This window comes from Pteropus medius, unplaced genomic scaffold, assembly GCF_902729225.1.
Source record: "Pteropus medius unplaced genomic scaffold, Ma_sr-lr_union100, whole genome shotgun sequence".
NCBI classification, from domain to species: domain Eukaryota; kingdom Metazoa; phylum Chordata; class Mammalia; order Chiroptera; family Pteropodidae; genus Pteropus; species Pteropus medius.
In genome coordinates, this window is record NW_024340848.1 from 7029522 (window position 1) to 7042324 (window position 12803).

General features: G+C 43.2%; 1 protein-coding gene and 2 pseudogenes across 2 annotated transcripts; 1 reads left to right on the forward strand and 2 right to left on the reverse strand.

Moving 5' to 3' along the window:
• Window positions 1–704: 704 nt before the first annotated feature.
• On the reverse strand, window positions 705–3589 carry SOX21 (SRY-box transcription factor 21). 2 transcript variants are annotated; one of them, XM_039837461.1, is made up of 2 exons: window positions 2644–3132; window positions 1359–2577 (listed from the first exon to the last, which is right to left on the reverse strand). In XM_039837461.1, the coding sequence occupies exons 1-2, from the start codon at window positions 3078–3080 to the stop codon at window positions 2250–2252; spliced, it is 765 nt and encodes a 254-aa protein (XP_039693395.1). In that variant the 5' UTR covers window positions 3081–3132; the 3' UTR covers window positions 1359–2249. The 2 variants fall into 2 exon arrangements, with proteins under 2 accessions (XP_039693387.1, XP_039693395.1); XM_039837453.1 differs by having other exon boundaries at window positions 705–3589.
• Window positions 3590–8359: 4770 nt separating this feature from the next.
• Window positions 8360–8481, forward strand: LOC120582850 (uncharacterized; annotated as a pseudogene).
• Window positions 8482–11802: 3321 nt separating this feature from the next.
• On the reverse strand, window positions 11803–11921 carry LOC120582744 (uncharacterized; annotated as a pseudogene).
• Between the last annotated feature and the right edge of the window lie 882 nt (window positions 11922–12803).

Consider the following 12803-nt stretch of genomic DNA (forward strand, 5'->3'; position numbering starts at 1 on the left):
GAGAATAAAGATCTCCCTACAGTAAATTTTTTTTCTCTGATATCCTTCCTTTCTTTACTAAAATTAAAATTCTTTATGATTTCAAAACTTTCTCCAGCAGAAACTTGTCTAGACCTGGAAATTCAACCCTCTCCATTAGAATTTGTTGTATTTCTATTTTAATGCCATTAGCATGACAAAATAAAGCCCTAAAGAGGCCAAAAGTTGTACATTGTTGTTAGCAGTGATTATTCTTCCAAACAAAATCATAAGGTGTAAATAAGGAATATGCCAAAGATACGTGAACAAATTACCCTGATTTAAGTGGTGGGGCTCTCCTACTAGCAAGATAAAGTGGTCAAGCAACTTTCCCCTCTTAAAATGTTACTGGAAACTAGTGAAATGCTTTGACCAGTCTGGATGTTTTCAATGGGCTCTGTTCTACTGGTTCATGAATGCCTTTTTTTTTTTCCCAAGATAATACAACTACTTGGTTTTTTTTTTTATCTTCTTCTTTCCTATTCACGATTAAAAAATGTGATAAATCAGGTTTTTGGCTCTGAATAACAATGGCTTGATTTAGATTTCCTAGTAAATCTATTCAAAAGTGAAACAAAGGCTGCCTTTGGAGGATACCTTACATTTCACCTGGACCAGGAACGTAAGGGCAATTCAGATAAAAATCTTGTTAGGAACTCAACAAGAAATAGAGGATTTTCTCTTTTCCCTGGTTCAGGCTTTATTTAAACTCTTTGTTCAAAAAAAATGAACAGAGTGATAGTCGTATCCTAATTTACAGATATAGTTTAGACGTCTAATATTAAATTAGAAGATCACACAAGAAAACCATTTACACATAAAGATTAAAACCAATACTTAAACTTTTAAAAACTTTATATTACATAAAGCCAAAAGGAAACTAAATACATGTTAGCCAACTTCATTCACAAACATTAGTCAAAATATATACATTAAAAAAACAAAAAAGCTATAATTGAGGAAGGTTATTTCCTCTAAAATGTGTTTTATCGTAATTTGCAAATGAATTGCAGATGATCTAAAAAATAAGCTAATTAGGGAGGGAACTCCAAAACACATTTAAACGGTTCAAGTTGGAGAAATGCTAGCTGAAAACGAGAGACATCTGTCAAAACAATTCTGTGGGTTTTTTTTTTGTTTTGCTAAATAATAAATATATAATTACCACTCAGACAAAAAAGGTCTGATTTAATCTTAGATAAAATTGCGATTCTGAAATAGTCCCGCAATTTTTAAGTTAACTTTGACATTTGCTCAAATGCTTTAGAGTCTAAAATCGACTCAAATTTAGGACAACGCAAATAACACATTCTGATTCAATGTTTTCACGAACATATACACATTATAATCTTAATGAGAACGCAGCCATTAAGGGGAAAATAGGAACAGGGCCTTTGCACTTTCTGGAAACTGTGTCAGAATTCCAAGCGAGTGGACTCAGGGTGACTTCTAGCAGTTTTGTTTTTTATTAAGAGAGAAAATCCAATTGACAATTTTTCATCTCACACACATTTCTTGTTTGCGTTCCTTACTCTTGAGAAAGAGCTCTAGCTCTGATTTGTATATGGCGTGATAAACAAAAGAAACCGTGATCATCTCATATACAAAAGGCCAGATTCGAGCCGGTCACTGGTCAAGAATGGATCCGGTCTGGCGATTCTGCTTGCAAGAACAGAAATTTGCAAAGTTCAAATAGTACAAATAGGGAGCAAGGTTGCTCAGAGCCATCCAGCTCCGAGAAACTAATGACACCGATCAGCTTTTCCCTTGTGCCAGCCATTTCAGAGCTAACATTTGAACAGAGTGCATGCAACGCAGACAAAGGGGGAAAAAAGGAGGGGAGCGGGATGAGAAACAAAAACAAAACCGACAGTAAACTTCCAACAAACAAAACTGGAGAGCCCAACAGTCAAAAGTTATTCCTTTACCTCTGTGGGCCAAAACGCAACAGGTTCCGAAGTGCAAAACAATCACCAACTGCTGCAGGATACAACTGCCCTCTTGCTGGCTGCCTAAGTGCGGGTCTGAAATGATACTGTGAATTCACACGCACACTCTCCCGCGCACTCGCGCCCCGACTGGCATCTCTGCCGCTGCCTGGCACCTATACATCTTATGTACATACAAACCCGGGCCCTCGTCGCGGGAGGGCGCACAGGGAGGCCGCAGAGCTCGTACCTATACATATGTACACGTGTGCACACTGGTCCTCGCAAGGCCGCCCCGCGGGGTCATAGCGCGGCGGCGTAGGCCGCGGGGTAGGGGTCCAGCTGAGGTTTGCCCATGCCCGGCAGCAGGATGTAAGCGAGCGGCGGCTGCAGCCCGGGGCTGGGCCACGCGCTGCAGTTGCATGGAATCATATAGCCCGGGTTGCCCGGACTGGGGTGCGAGTGCGTGTGCCCCCCGGCGGCCGCGGCGGCCGCTGCAGCCGCCGCAGCCGCGCCGTGGAAGGCGCCAGCGCCGGCGGTCGGGTAGCCCAGCGACGACGCGTACGGGAGGCCGGACGACGACGAGGAGATCTCTGCCATCTTGGAGCCCAGGTCGAGCAACGAGTAGGGGCTGCCGGCGGCGGCGGCGGCGGCTGCTGCTGCGGCGGCGGCGGCCGACTGCGGGAAGAAGACGCGCGCGGCGGCGGCGGCGGCGGCGGCCGCCGCCTTCTCGGGGTTGGCGAGTAGCGACTCCGGCACCAGGCCGCTGCCTGCGCCCGCATGCAACCCGGCGCCCGCCTTGAGCGCCGGGTGCTCAGCGTCGGCCACGCCGCCCAGGCCGTAGGGCACCGGAAAGGCGAACTTGTCCTTCTTCAGCAGCGTCTTGGGCTTGCGCCGCGGCCGGTACTTGTAGTCGGGGTGCTCCTTCATGTGCATGGCACGCAGCCGCTTCGCCTCGTCTATGAACGGTCGCTTCTCCGACTCCGTGAGCAGCTTCCACTCAGCGCCCAGGCGCTTGCTGATCTCCGAGTTGTGCATCTTAGGGTTTTCCTGGGCCATCTTGCGCCGCTGAGCCCGCGACCACACCATGAAAGCGTTCATGGGCCGCTTGACGTGGTCCACCGGCTTGGACATGCTTTCTCCGTGCCGCGGCTGCAGCCCGCCGCCGCCGCCCGGGCCGTCACCCTCGGCCCGGAGGAAATCAATGTTGGCTGTCCTCGGGGACCCGTTCGGCCCGCCCGCACTCGCCGTACCCGACTTCGCGCCCCGGCGTCGCTCCCGCCTGGGAGAAGGGGGCCGGGGGACCAGCCCGGCGCCGCGCCGCGCCGCGCCCTGGACTGTCCCAATCTCTCTGGCCAAGCACTCGGGGAAAATCCTCTCCGGAGCACGATAACTTCTAGGCAGTGCCCCCACCCCACGGTGGCAGTTTGTCCTTTGCTTTCTTTTTGTCCTTCCTCTCTGGTGACGTTTGCTTGCGAACTCTCTGCAGGTAGCCGCTGCCCCTCAGAGCTCTCCTGCTCCTCGGCCTTTTTTCTCCTAAATGCACAGCAACGTGGAAAGTTGCGTCGCGGAGGCTTCACCAAGTTGAGCCGAGTCCGCCACCGCGTGCTGCCAAGTGCCAAAGGGGGCTCTCGGCGGCAGGAGTGTTTGGGTTCTTCTCGGTGACTTTCTCATTTGACAGTAGCAGATGGGGGTGGAGGAGCAGGGGGGGAAGGAGGTGGCCCCGAAGGAGGAAGAGAAGAAGGAGGCGGGGGAGGGTCCGGGCACACCACGGGATCGCAGAGCGCAGCAATGGATATCAGTACAACACGGCAGCACCAGCCTGTGTTCCTGACTCCGGGCAGGGCGCGCTGATGGGAACCCTCCCAAACGGCTGGGTTTGTGTGTGGTGGGGAGGGAAGCTGTCCGCACCCCCAGCACCTGCCTCGTGGGTCTTCCTCTCCGGCTGCCAGTCGGGGAAGGAGGTTGGATGAGGCTTGATCAAACCTGGGGTCGCCGGGCCTCAGAGGAAATCCTCCCTGCTCGCCAAGGCGCCGCGTCTCGCCGTCCCCCAGGCCATGCCGGCTCCCCTCGCTCGGATCCCCTCCAGGCGCGCCAGCCGACTCGAACTCCCAGAGCGCGCCAGGCGTGGAGGGCGGCGCTGACTCCGTGCGGCGCCGCTGGGCGGGCACTGGCCTCGTCCTCTCCTCGCTCCTCTCTGCCGCCGCCCGGCAGTTGCAACTAACTTCGCCCAAGTTTCCTGCGCCGCTGCGCCCCTTTCGGTGCGCTCGCTTCGCAGTGTGCGCCCGCGTGTGCGCCGAGCCGGGGGCCCCTCTCTCCTAGTTTCTCCGGACAGAACCAAGCAGGCGCGGAGGCAGAGGGGCTAGAGGAGAGAATTTAAGGAAACCGCGCAGTCACCTCACTTCGCAGGTCCTCGCTGGGGCTGCTCCTGCTTCCCCGACTCCTGCAGCACGGTGGGCCCCTTCCGGCCCAGGCCACCACTCCGCGGCTCCCGAGGCGGCAGGAGCCCTGTTACCCGGCTCAGGTGAGTGTCGTTACCTGCGTGTGCAGGCGCCCGCAGCCGGCTCTGGATGTGCTTGTCCAGCAGCGGCTGAGAGTGTGTATATCTGGGGGCTTGCGGAGGAGGTGGAGCTCAGGACTCCAGGAGGGAGGAGGGACCAGAGGAGCCTCTTCGCTCCCACACCCCTAGGACCTCGAATTAAACAGGATCCCCACCGGCCCCCTCCCCCCCTTCATACTCCTCCTCCCACCCCTTTTCACTTGAGAGCAGGTTTAGGCGAGTGGAGAGCCCGCAGCGCGTCGCAGAGTCTGCGCACTGTTTGGCGTTGGCAGCCCCGGTGTCATCCCGGCTACCCTGGCCGGTTGGAGCAGCACTGGTGGCGGCTTTGGGATCCTCTGCCCGGAGGATCGAGACGTGCAGCAGGGAGAGCACCTTGCGAACTACGGAGGAAGAGGGGACACACTCTAGAAAATGTTGGAGACTTTTCCTAGCAAGAAAGTACTCATTTCCCTTGGAGGTCCTAATGTTACTTGGCACAGATGCTTCCCACATTTTCTTGGCATAGGTGAGGCACCCAGTCAGAGGTAGGAGAGTGAAGGACTAAGCGTGCTTTTGGCAATCATTTCGAAAAGGAGCTAGCGTAAGCTGAGAATAGGCATCTTTGTCTGAATATTCAGCTCTTCAAAATTTCTGGGTGTTTTGTTTTTGCGGTCGTCAGAGCCATCTATATGTTGATCTCTTCAAGGTACACCTAACTTACAGTATCTCACTTAAATGCAGAGAGGGAGAAGGTGTTCAAAGTCAATAAGAAATATGAAATGTTTCTCTGAAATTAAAAAGTAAAACATGCCAATCATGCCTTATTGGCATATTTCTATGTTATTAAGCACAATTTTCTTTGGTAAGAGCAGTTTTTTCTTTATAATTGACATGATGCAAAAATCAAACAGCATGATTTTGTGTGCATATTTTTCTCACTTCTTGGTATGCTGCAGCATACTTATAACATGATCAGTCTGGAGATTTTACTCACAAGTTGGCCTGCCCTTCAAGGAGAACTTGCTTGCCTTCTTTCTTTGGCAGTTTTGGATTTGACCTAGCCATGTGGTGTGTGCGAGTAGATAGTTCTATAAGCATTTAACTCTTTAAGTGTTCCCTGCTACATATGTTCAATTCATACATAGACATACAGACACAAAGCATTGATTGTAGTTATGAACTTAAATAAAAACCGTTTTAGGTCATCAGTTTTATTTAAAAGTTAGGCTTGTTTTATTGCTCATTTTAATAATAGAGTTTGTTGCTTTAATTTTAGTTGCAAATTAATGCAAATCAGTGAAATGTATAGGAGTCTGCATTTTTCTTAAGATATCACATTTACAAATGTTTACTTTGTAAAAGTTATGCCCTTGTATTGCTAAACAATTGGACTGATTTCTCTAGAACTATATTCCTTCACAGGCTCTATAAAGACATTGTTATTCACAGACTCTGGGTGGAGCAACATTAAAACATTAGCAGGTGTAATTACATAGACTAAATATTAAATATACTGTTTTGTGATGATAAACTCCAAAATTGTCATCCCTGAGCTTTTAACCTACTAACGTGTATAATAGGTTTGAGACAAAAATATTATACACTGTCATACTAAAAGCATATGTATGGGGATGTAAGATATGAAAAACTGTTATTCACTAAACAATATGAATAAAGTTGAATCTAATCATAAAAATTATCTTGACATATACAAAAGCATAAGGATTGAGAAAAGATATTTTATATTGGTTAGTTAAGTTATGATATACTCTTTTCAAATTTGTTTAAAATTATTGCAATAAATTAATACCATGGAAAGAAACGTTTGTATATGTGATTGAAATGTATGCTTATATGTGCAATGAATAAAAATAAAATACATAAGCTTCCTTGGATATAGTTTTGTAAATTGTGCAATATTGCCTGTTTGGTGATGTTAAATAAACAAAATTTGAAAGTTCTTAAGTCCAAAAATGTTGATCTGTGCAAAACAAAGGTGCTTTCCATACCTAAAAAAGTGGCTGTTTATGTGCTTGTTTGTCTATGCACTCAATAAATAAAATTTCACAGATTTCAAAATAGGAGAAATTTGGTTTTCGATTTCAGTCTTTAGGAGATCAATATTCTTAGGTATGCTTGCCAGCTATCGCAAGGCCCTCACAATAAGCCATATGTGAAAGGAAGGCAGCGGGCACTGCTGTTATTAACCAGCCTTCATACTTCTTGCCTGAATCTGGTTGAGCTTTTCACAAAGTTAAGTTTTCATTGCCATTCTCTTTCCTATGTACCCAATTGTAAAGTCAGTTTTAATTTCCACAGATTTTATGTTTGACTTGATAGATTGTTATATTTTTGCTCTTGCATAATTTTAACCTAAAAATGAAAAATACCAAGCTATAGGAAAGCAAATAGTCTGTGTGAGTAAACAGTAAAGGAAAAGTGAAAGAGAATCATAAGTTTGTTGGGCTTTATATTGTCAACTCTTGATTGCGAACACCTAGAGAACAGTGTACCTTGATCAGTAGTCTGTATGGGCTCTGTATTTTCTTTGTGGTCACAGTCATACCTGTGCTTACAAATATATCTAATCAGAAACAGAGACAGACACTCAGAAAAAGTTTGTGAGTCTGTGTAAATTTAGTATCTTTTCCCCCTTAAAACCTCCCCATTAAATGGTCTTTTTCAATTCTAAAACTTTCACTAGGAGGCAGCAATGAGGTTGCTGGGGAATAAAAAAAAAAATACCTTTGCAACACCAGACTGGCTTTCTTTCTCTTTCTCTCTTTATTTTCTATAAAAGAGGGGAGAATATTTGAGTCCCAAAGGAAGACAACGGATCAGAGTGAACTAAATAATTTTCCTCCATCTTTTCTGTCTCTGCTCACCGATTTTCACTCAGAGGGCTCACTATCATATTTTTCTAGAACCATGGAGGTGGTAAACCACATGGAAGTGACTGGGCAGTAAAGGTGATACCTTCAAAGTGCTGAAGCCAAGTCATCACACCTGGAACACCGAGAGCAGGCAACTATAGTTAGAGGACTGTGGAATTCTGGTCATAAGCAAATGCGGTGAAAGAATTCATAAGCTTTCATACTGGCTTCGAAAGGTAATACAGCCTGTTTGTCCTGTTAAGGAGGAAATGAACAAACTGTGACAAAAGCCGACCTTAGGCTGTTGTCACAGCTCTCTAGTCCTACTCCTCTAACTGCCTAGTTCTACTATCAGCCCCCCACCCAACAGCCCCACAAAGGGGAAAAATCTCAAACGATGAACCACATAAAGCCTGAGAAAGGAAGAGAGGAGCTGAATCAGTCAAGACAGGAGGGAACAGATGTGTAAGTGGCCCTTTACTGGTTACTGCCAAATTTTCATCTTTTTGAGATTTCTGTCCCTTTATTCTTACTGCTCCAGCCATACGTGGACACTGGGACTATACAGATCAATTATATCATCTTTCCTCATTCATTTCTAGGATGTCATTTTCAAAAGGATGACAGAGCAAGAAAAACAACAGCTCCCTCTCACCCCCTACTCCCCCCGCCAAAAAAAAAAACTCCTAAGGGAAAAAAGACATTACATATAATCCAAGACAGACAACTTCACAAAGTACTGATTTCAGATCCCAAAAACCATGTAAAAGCAATGGAGAGATTTACCTCTCCAGAGGTAAGTGCTTTTTTAAGTAGAAGAAAGCTAGCCGTGAACAAACAAATGAATGAGGCGGGTTGGACAGTCATCCTATCATGTGGCCTGTGTAATGCAAAATCCTTCCCACAGTTTTCAAATGAGGAGACTGGATTCTGGTGTGGTGGAGTTACTTGGAAATATCATGACACATGCTCTGGTTGATTTCAAGAGGGAATAAACCTGAGTCTATGGCCATGCAACCCTGAACAAGCCCAATCCTGTCTGATCTCGGAAGCTAAGCAGGGTTGGGCCTGGTTAGTACTTGGATGGGAGACCACCTAGGAAGAAGACCAGGTGCTGTAGGCGTTAAAAAAAAAAAAAAAAAAGGAATAACTCTGAGAAAAGGAGCACCCTTCAAGTATTCCAGCAGGGTAGTGAATAAGCCATGCCATGCTTCCAGCTTTACAGAGTCCCTCTGTCTGACAATCCTCCCTTTCAGCTTCCAGAATGCCCTGCCTTGTGTGTTCCTCCCCGGAAGATTCAGTTTCCTATTTAAGAATGGGTCTGCTTTCAAACTCATTTGCTGAGCAGGTTGACTGTTTTAGAGCCATCATTTCTTGAGTTCTTAAGATCCTGTATCTTTTACATACATTATCTTATTTAGTTTTTAGGAAAACTGTATGAGGTAAGAGTTACCTCGATTTGCAACTGGGGACTAACCATTGGAGCAGATGAATAAGTAACTTGTCCAAAAGTTACTTATCACACAACCAAACTTGTCACACAACCAAAATTGGAAGAAATGGGATTTGAACTAAGCTGATGTTCTTTACCATCTCCACTCTGAGTCGGAGGCTCAGCCCCTTCCTGGCTCAGATTCTCAGTTCCACCTACTTCCTCAAGCCTCTCTGACTCATTCAGTGCCCTACTCCCTCTCCAATAATGAGTTGCAAAATCACAACAACACCACTCAAATCACCAGAGAGAGTCTCCCAAAGTCCTGTCCTAGCTGCTGAGCAGCCAGGGTCCCCAATTTCCTGCGCTTGTCAGCACGGATTTGGTCTCAGCTGCAATCTACTATCCCTCTCGCCGTGGGCCTCCCTCTGCAGACCCTGAACAATTGCCAGCCCTGAATGAACCCCATCCCTACCCTTTTTCTGATAGCCAAGGGCTGCTAAAAGGAAATCTCATAACAATAATATCTAATCTCAGTCTTTTTGTTCCCTAAACCCGAGTTGTCCATCTTACCTTATTCCTTCCCTTTCTTTCCTTCTCTCATCCTTCTCTAGCTTTCTTTTGTAAATTCTAAGAGCACAAAATTAATCAAAATTTCTGATTCATGATGCACTTTTATTTATAATTGCTCTATCAGTGGGCTATTTATTCATTTATTTGTTTATTTAATAATGTTACAAGTACCTATGAATCTGCCTTCCAAAATAAAATCTGTTGATAAACCTATATCAAACCAAATGATCTTCCCAGTAAAGAACATACCTGCTTCCATTAACTCAGTGTTAATTATTTTTATTCCCTTGATTTTATTTAGCCATATAAACTTTTTTATTTAAAAGTATGTTTTTCACTTTAATTTGTTTTTAACTTATGAAAACTTTTTCAAGTTAAAACTTTTGTGTATAATCTTATTGATGAAATATTTTATTTAATTATAGTGTTTGGACTCAATATTACTGCATGTCATTAAGTTTATTCATCTTAGATGCTATCGAATAGTCAATGGTGTAAATATACCACCGTGATTTGCTTAAACTCTCCTATTTCCAGTTTTTAACCATGTGTACTGGCTGATAAAGGCATTCTTTTTCTTGTCTATTATACACGTGCAAGAGATTTTATAGGCAAAAAGCTTTATTTAACAATGTGGGAAATTCATCCACTGCTGTACCCTTCCTTTTCCCCCGCAAACACAGGTGTGTCCTCTTGTGTTTCTCTTTGCTTTTGATTTTTCTTCAGGCATTCAGAGTTGTTTTTTATATTTTTCCCGTTTATTATTATTATCCATGGGAGAGTTGGTCGTGTAGGAGCTATTTCTCCATTTCCAGAGTCCATGTGAAATTGATTTTTGTGTACAGTATAATGTTCGGTTACTTTCCATATGGATACTTAATTTTGTAGAACCATTAATTGAAAAGACTGCTTTTTTACACTCTCACTAGTGTTACCATTGCCATATGATGTGGATTGGTTTCTGAACTCTCTGTTCTGCTTCATATTTTTCAATTTTTTTCACTAATAGTGCACTATCCTAATTCCAACAGAGCAAGTCCTCTCATCTTCTTACTCAAAAGTATCTTGGCTACTCTTCTTGGCCTTTGCATTTCCATATAAATATTAGAACAGATTGTCAGGTTCCAAATATTTTCTAAAAACCCAAACATTTTACTTTTTAAATTTTTAATTGAGATATAATCGACATATAACATTATATTAGTATTAAGAGTACAACATAATGATTTGATATTTGTACACACTGTAAAATGATCACCACAATAAGTCTAGTTAACATCTGTCACTACACATAGCTACACATTTTTTTGTTATGAAAACTTCTAAGATTTACTAAAACACAAATATTTTTAAAAGCCTTTTAATTAAGATTGCTATGAATCTCTAGGTTGATTTAGAGAGAACTGACATCTTTATAATTTTAATGCTTCTAATCTATGAGCCTAGCATCCCTCCATTAATTTTGTTGTTCTTTAATTTCTCTGAATAATATCTTATAGTTTTCTGGTAGAATTCTTACTTATCTATTATTCCTAGGTTTTTAAAGCTATTTTTGAAACTATTATAAATAGCATGTTTTTAAAATATATTTTTAAAGATAATATTTTTTAAATAATTTTATTTTCTGTTTGTTGCTGATATATAAAAATACAATTGTTGTATATTGACTTTGTAAGTGGCAACCTTGTGAAACCATTTTTAATTCAAGTAATTTATTTGTAGGTTCTTTTAATTTTTCTACATACAAAATCATGTCTGCGAATGTTGAGAATTTTCTTTCTTCCTTTCTAATTCTTATATATTTAATTCTTTTTCTTGCCCTACTGCACTGTCTAGACTCTTCAGTTCATTGCTGAACAGAAATTATAATAGTAGGCATTTGTCTTTTTTCTTACCAATGTATGGCATAGTTGGAGGGAGGGACTTGGTACTCTTTTCAGAGGTTGGGGCTTTTAATGATCTAATTCAGCTGTGGTCCCACTGCTACCCAGTGACAAACATCCGCATATTTTTCTGGAATTCTGTTTGGTTATGCTTTTCTTAGTTTAGAAAGTTTGTTGACCAACCAAGCCCTCCAATTTTTATCTTTAGAATAAGAACCCTACCTGGTTGGGTCTACAAACTCTACATAGTAGAGGAAAAACTCCATTGGTATAAATTCCTCCATCTAACACACTTGCCTGGTAATTATATTGGACTATTTGCCCCTACCTGCTGTTATGTCACTGTGCTATTTTCATCTTGCTTTAGGAACCATAGCCTTTGTGCCTGCATCTTTAAGGACTAGATAGTTGGGCTAGTTTTCCCTCATTTCTTTTGTTTTCTTTTCTTTTTCTTTCTTTCTTTTCTTTTTTTTTTTTTAGGCAAGGCAACCCTTGGTTGACTTCACAGATTGCAAGGACCTTGTCATCTTACAATCTCTTATTTTTTTATTTTTTATGCCTACAGTACCTGGTCTTCCTAGGTGGTCTCCCATCCAAGTACTAACCAGTACTGACCCTGCTTAGCTTCTGAGATCAGACAGAATTGGGCTTGTTCAGGGTGGCATGGCTGTAGACTTCCCTAGTTTCTTACACCACCTATGGACAGGGTGACTGCTTGGTCCAGCTTCAGTGCTGGATGTGTTGAGGACAGGCCATTCCATACAGTCCATGCCTAAATAAGGACGTTTGTCTTACCCAGCAACATAACGTTCCCCTTTTCTAGAGGCAACATAAAATAACCCACAAGCAAGCAAGTGCCATAATTCCTTCTAATTTTTGTGACTTGAATGTAATAAGAGGGCCAAAGGCAGGAATCCAGAAGCATTAAAAAATGGTGTTTGATCTGATAGCAATCTGCACCTAATCATTCCAGCTGCCTGAAAAGTTGACTCATAACCTCAGTGGACTCCCAACCCCACCCACATTTGGAGAGCTGCATTGTATCTTAATGCTTTGTTTGTGCACTAAAGTGTTTTTATACACTAACTTCCTATTTGACGTGTTCCTTTGTTCATTATCAGCCTTCAATTTCACATTCCAGTCAGTTGTCAGGAGTGGCCAGACTCTATGATCATACACATGCCTGCAGCATTGCTTTTCAATGCACTTTTAAACAGTATTTGACATTTATGGGTGTACATTGTCTACTAGCAAATACATCTATTGCTGTCAAACAAAGCCCTGTATTTGATAAAATGTGTCTTTGTTTATTTTCTTGAGGCAAAAGGGGGTCATAGGGCCTGCTTTTTAATAAAATTCTGCCTTTACGATTAGAGCACATGGGAATGAGTTAAGTGGCTGGCAACAACCTGACAAGAAAATATTATCTAATTGATTTGTTAATAAGAATTTTGATTTGCTTCTTCTGTAAACATACCTCCAAAGAGACTGAGTTGACTACTCTGCTTTATGCTTCTCCATAACCTGGACCAACTATTATTCTAGTGCTAGTACCTC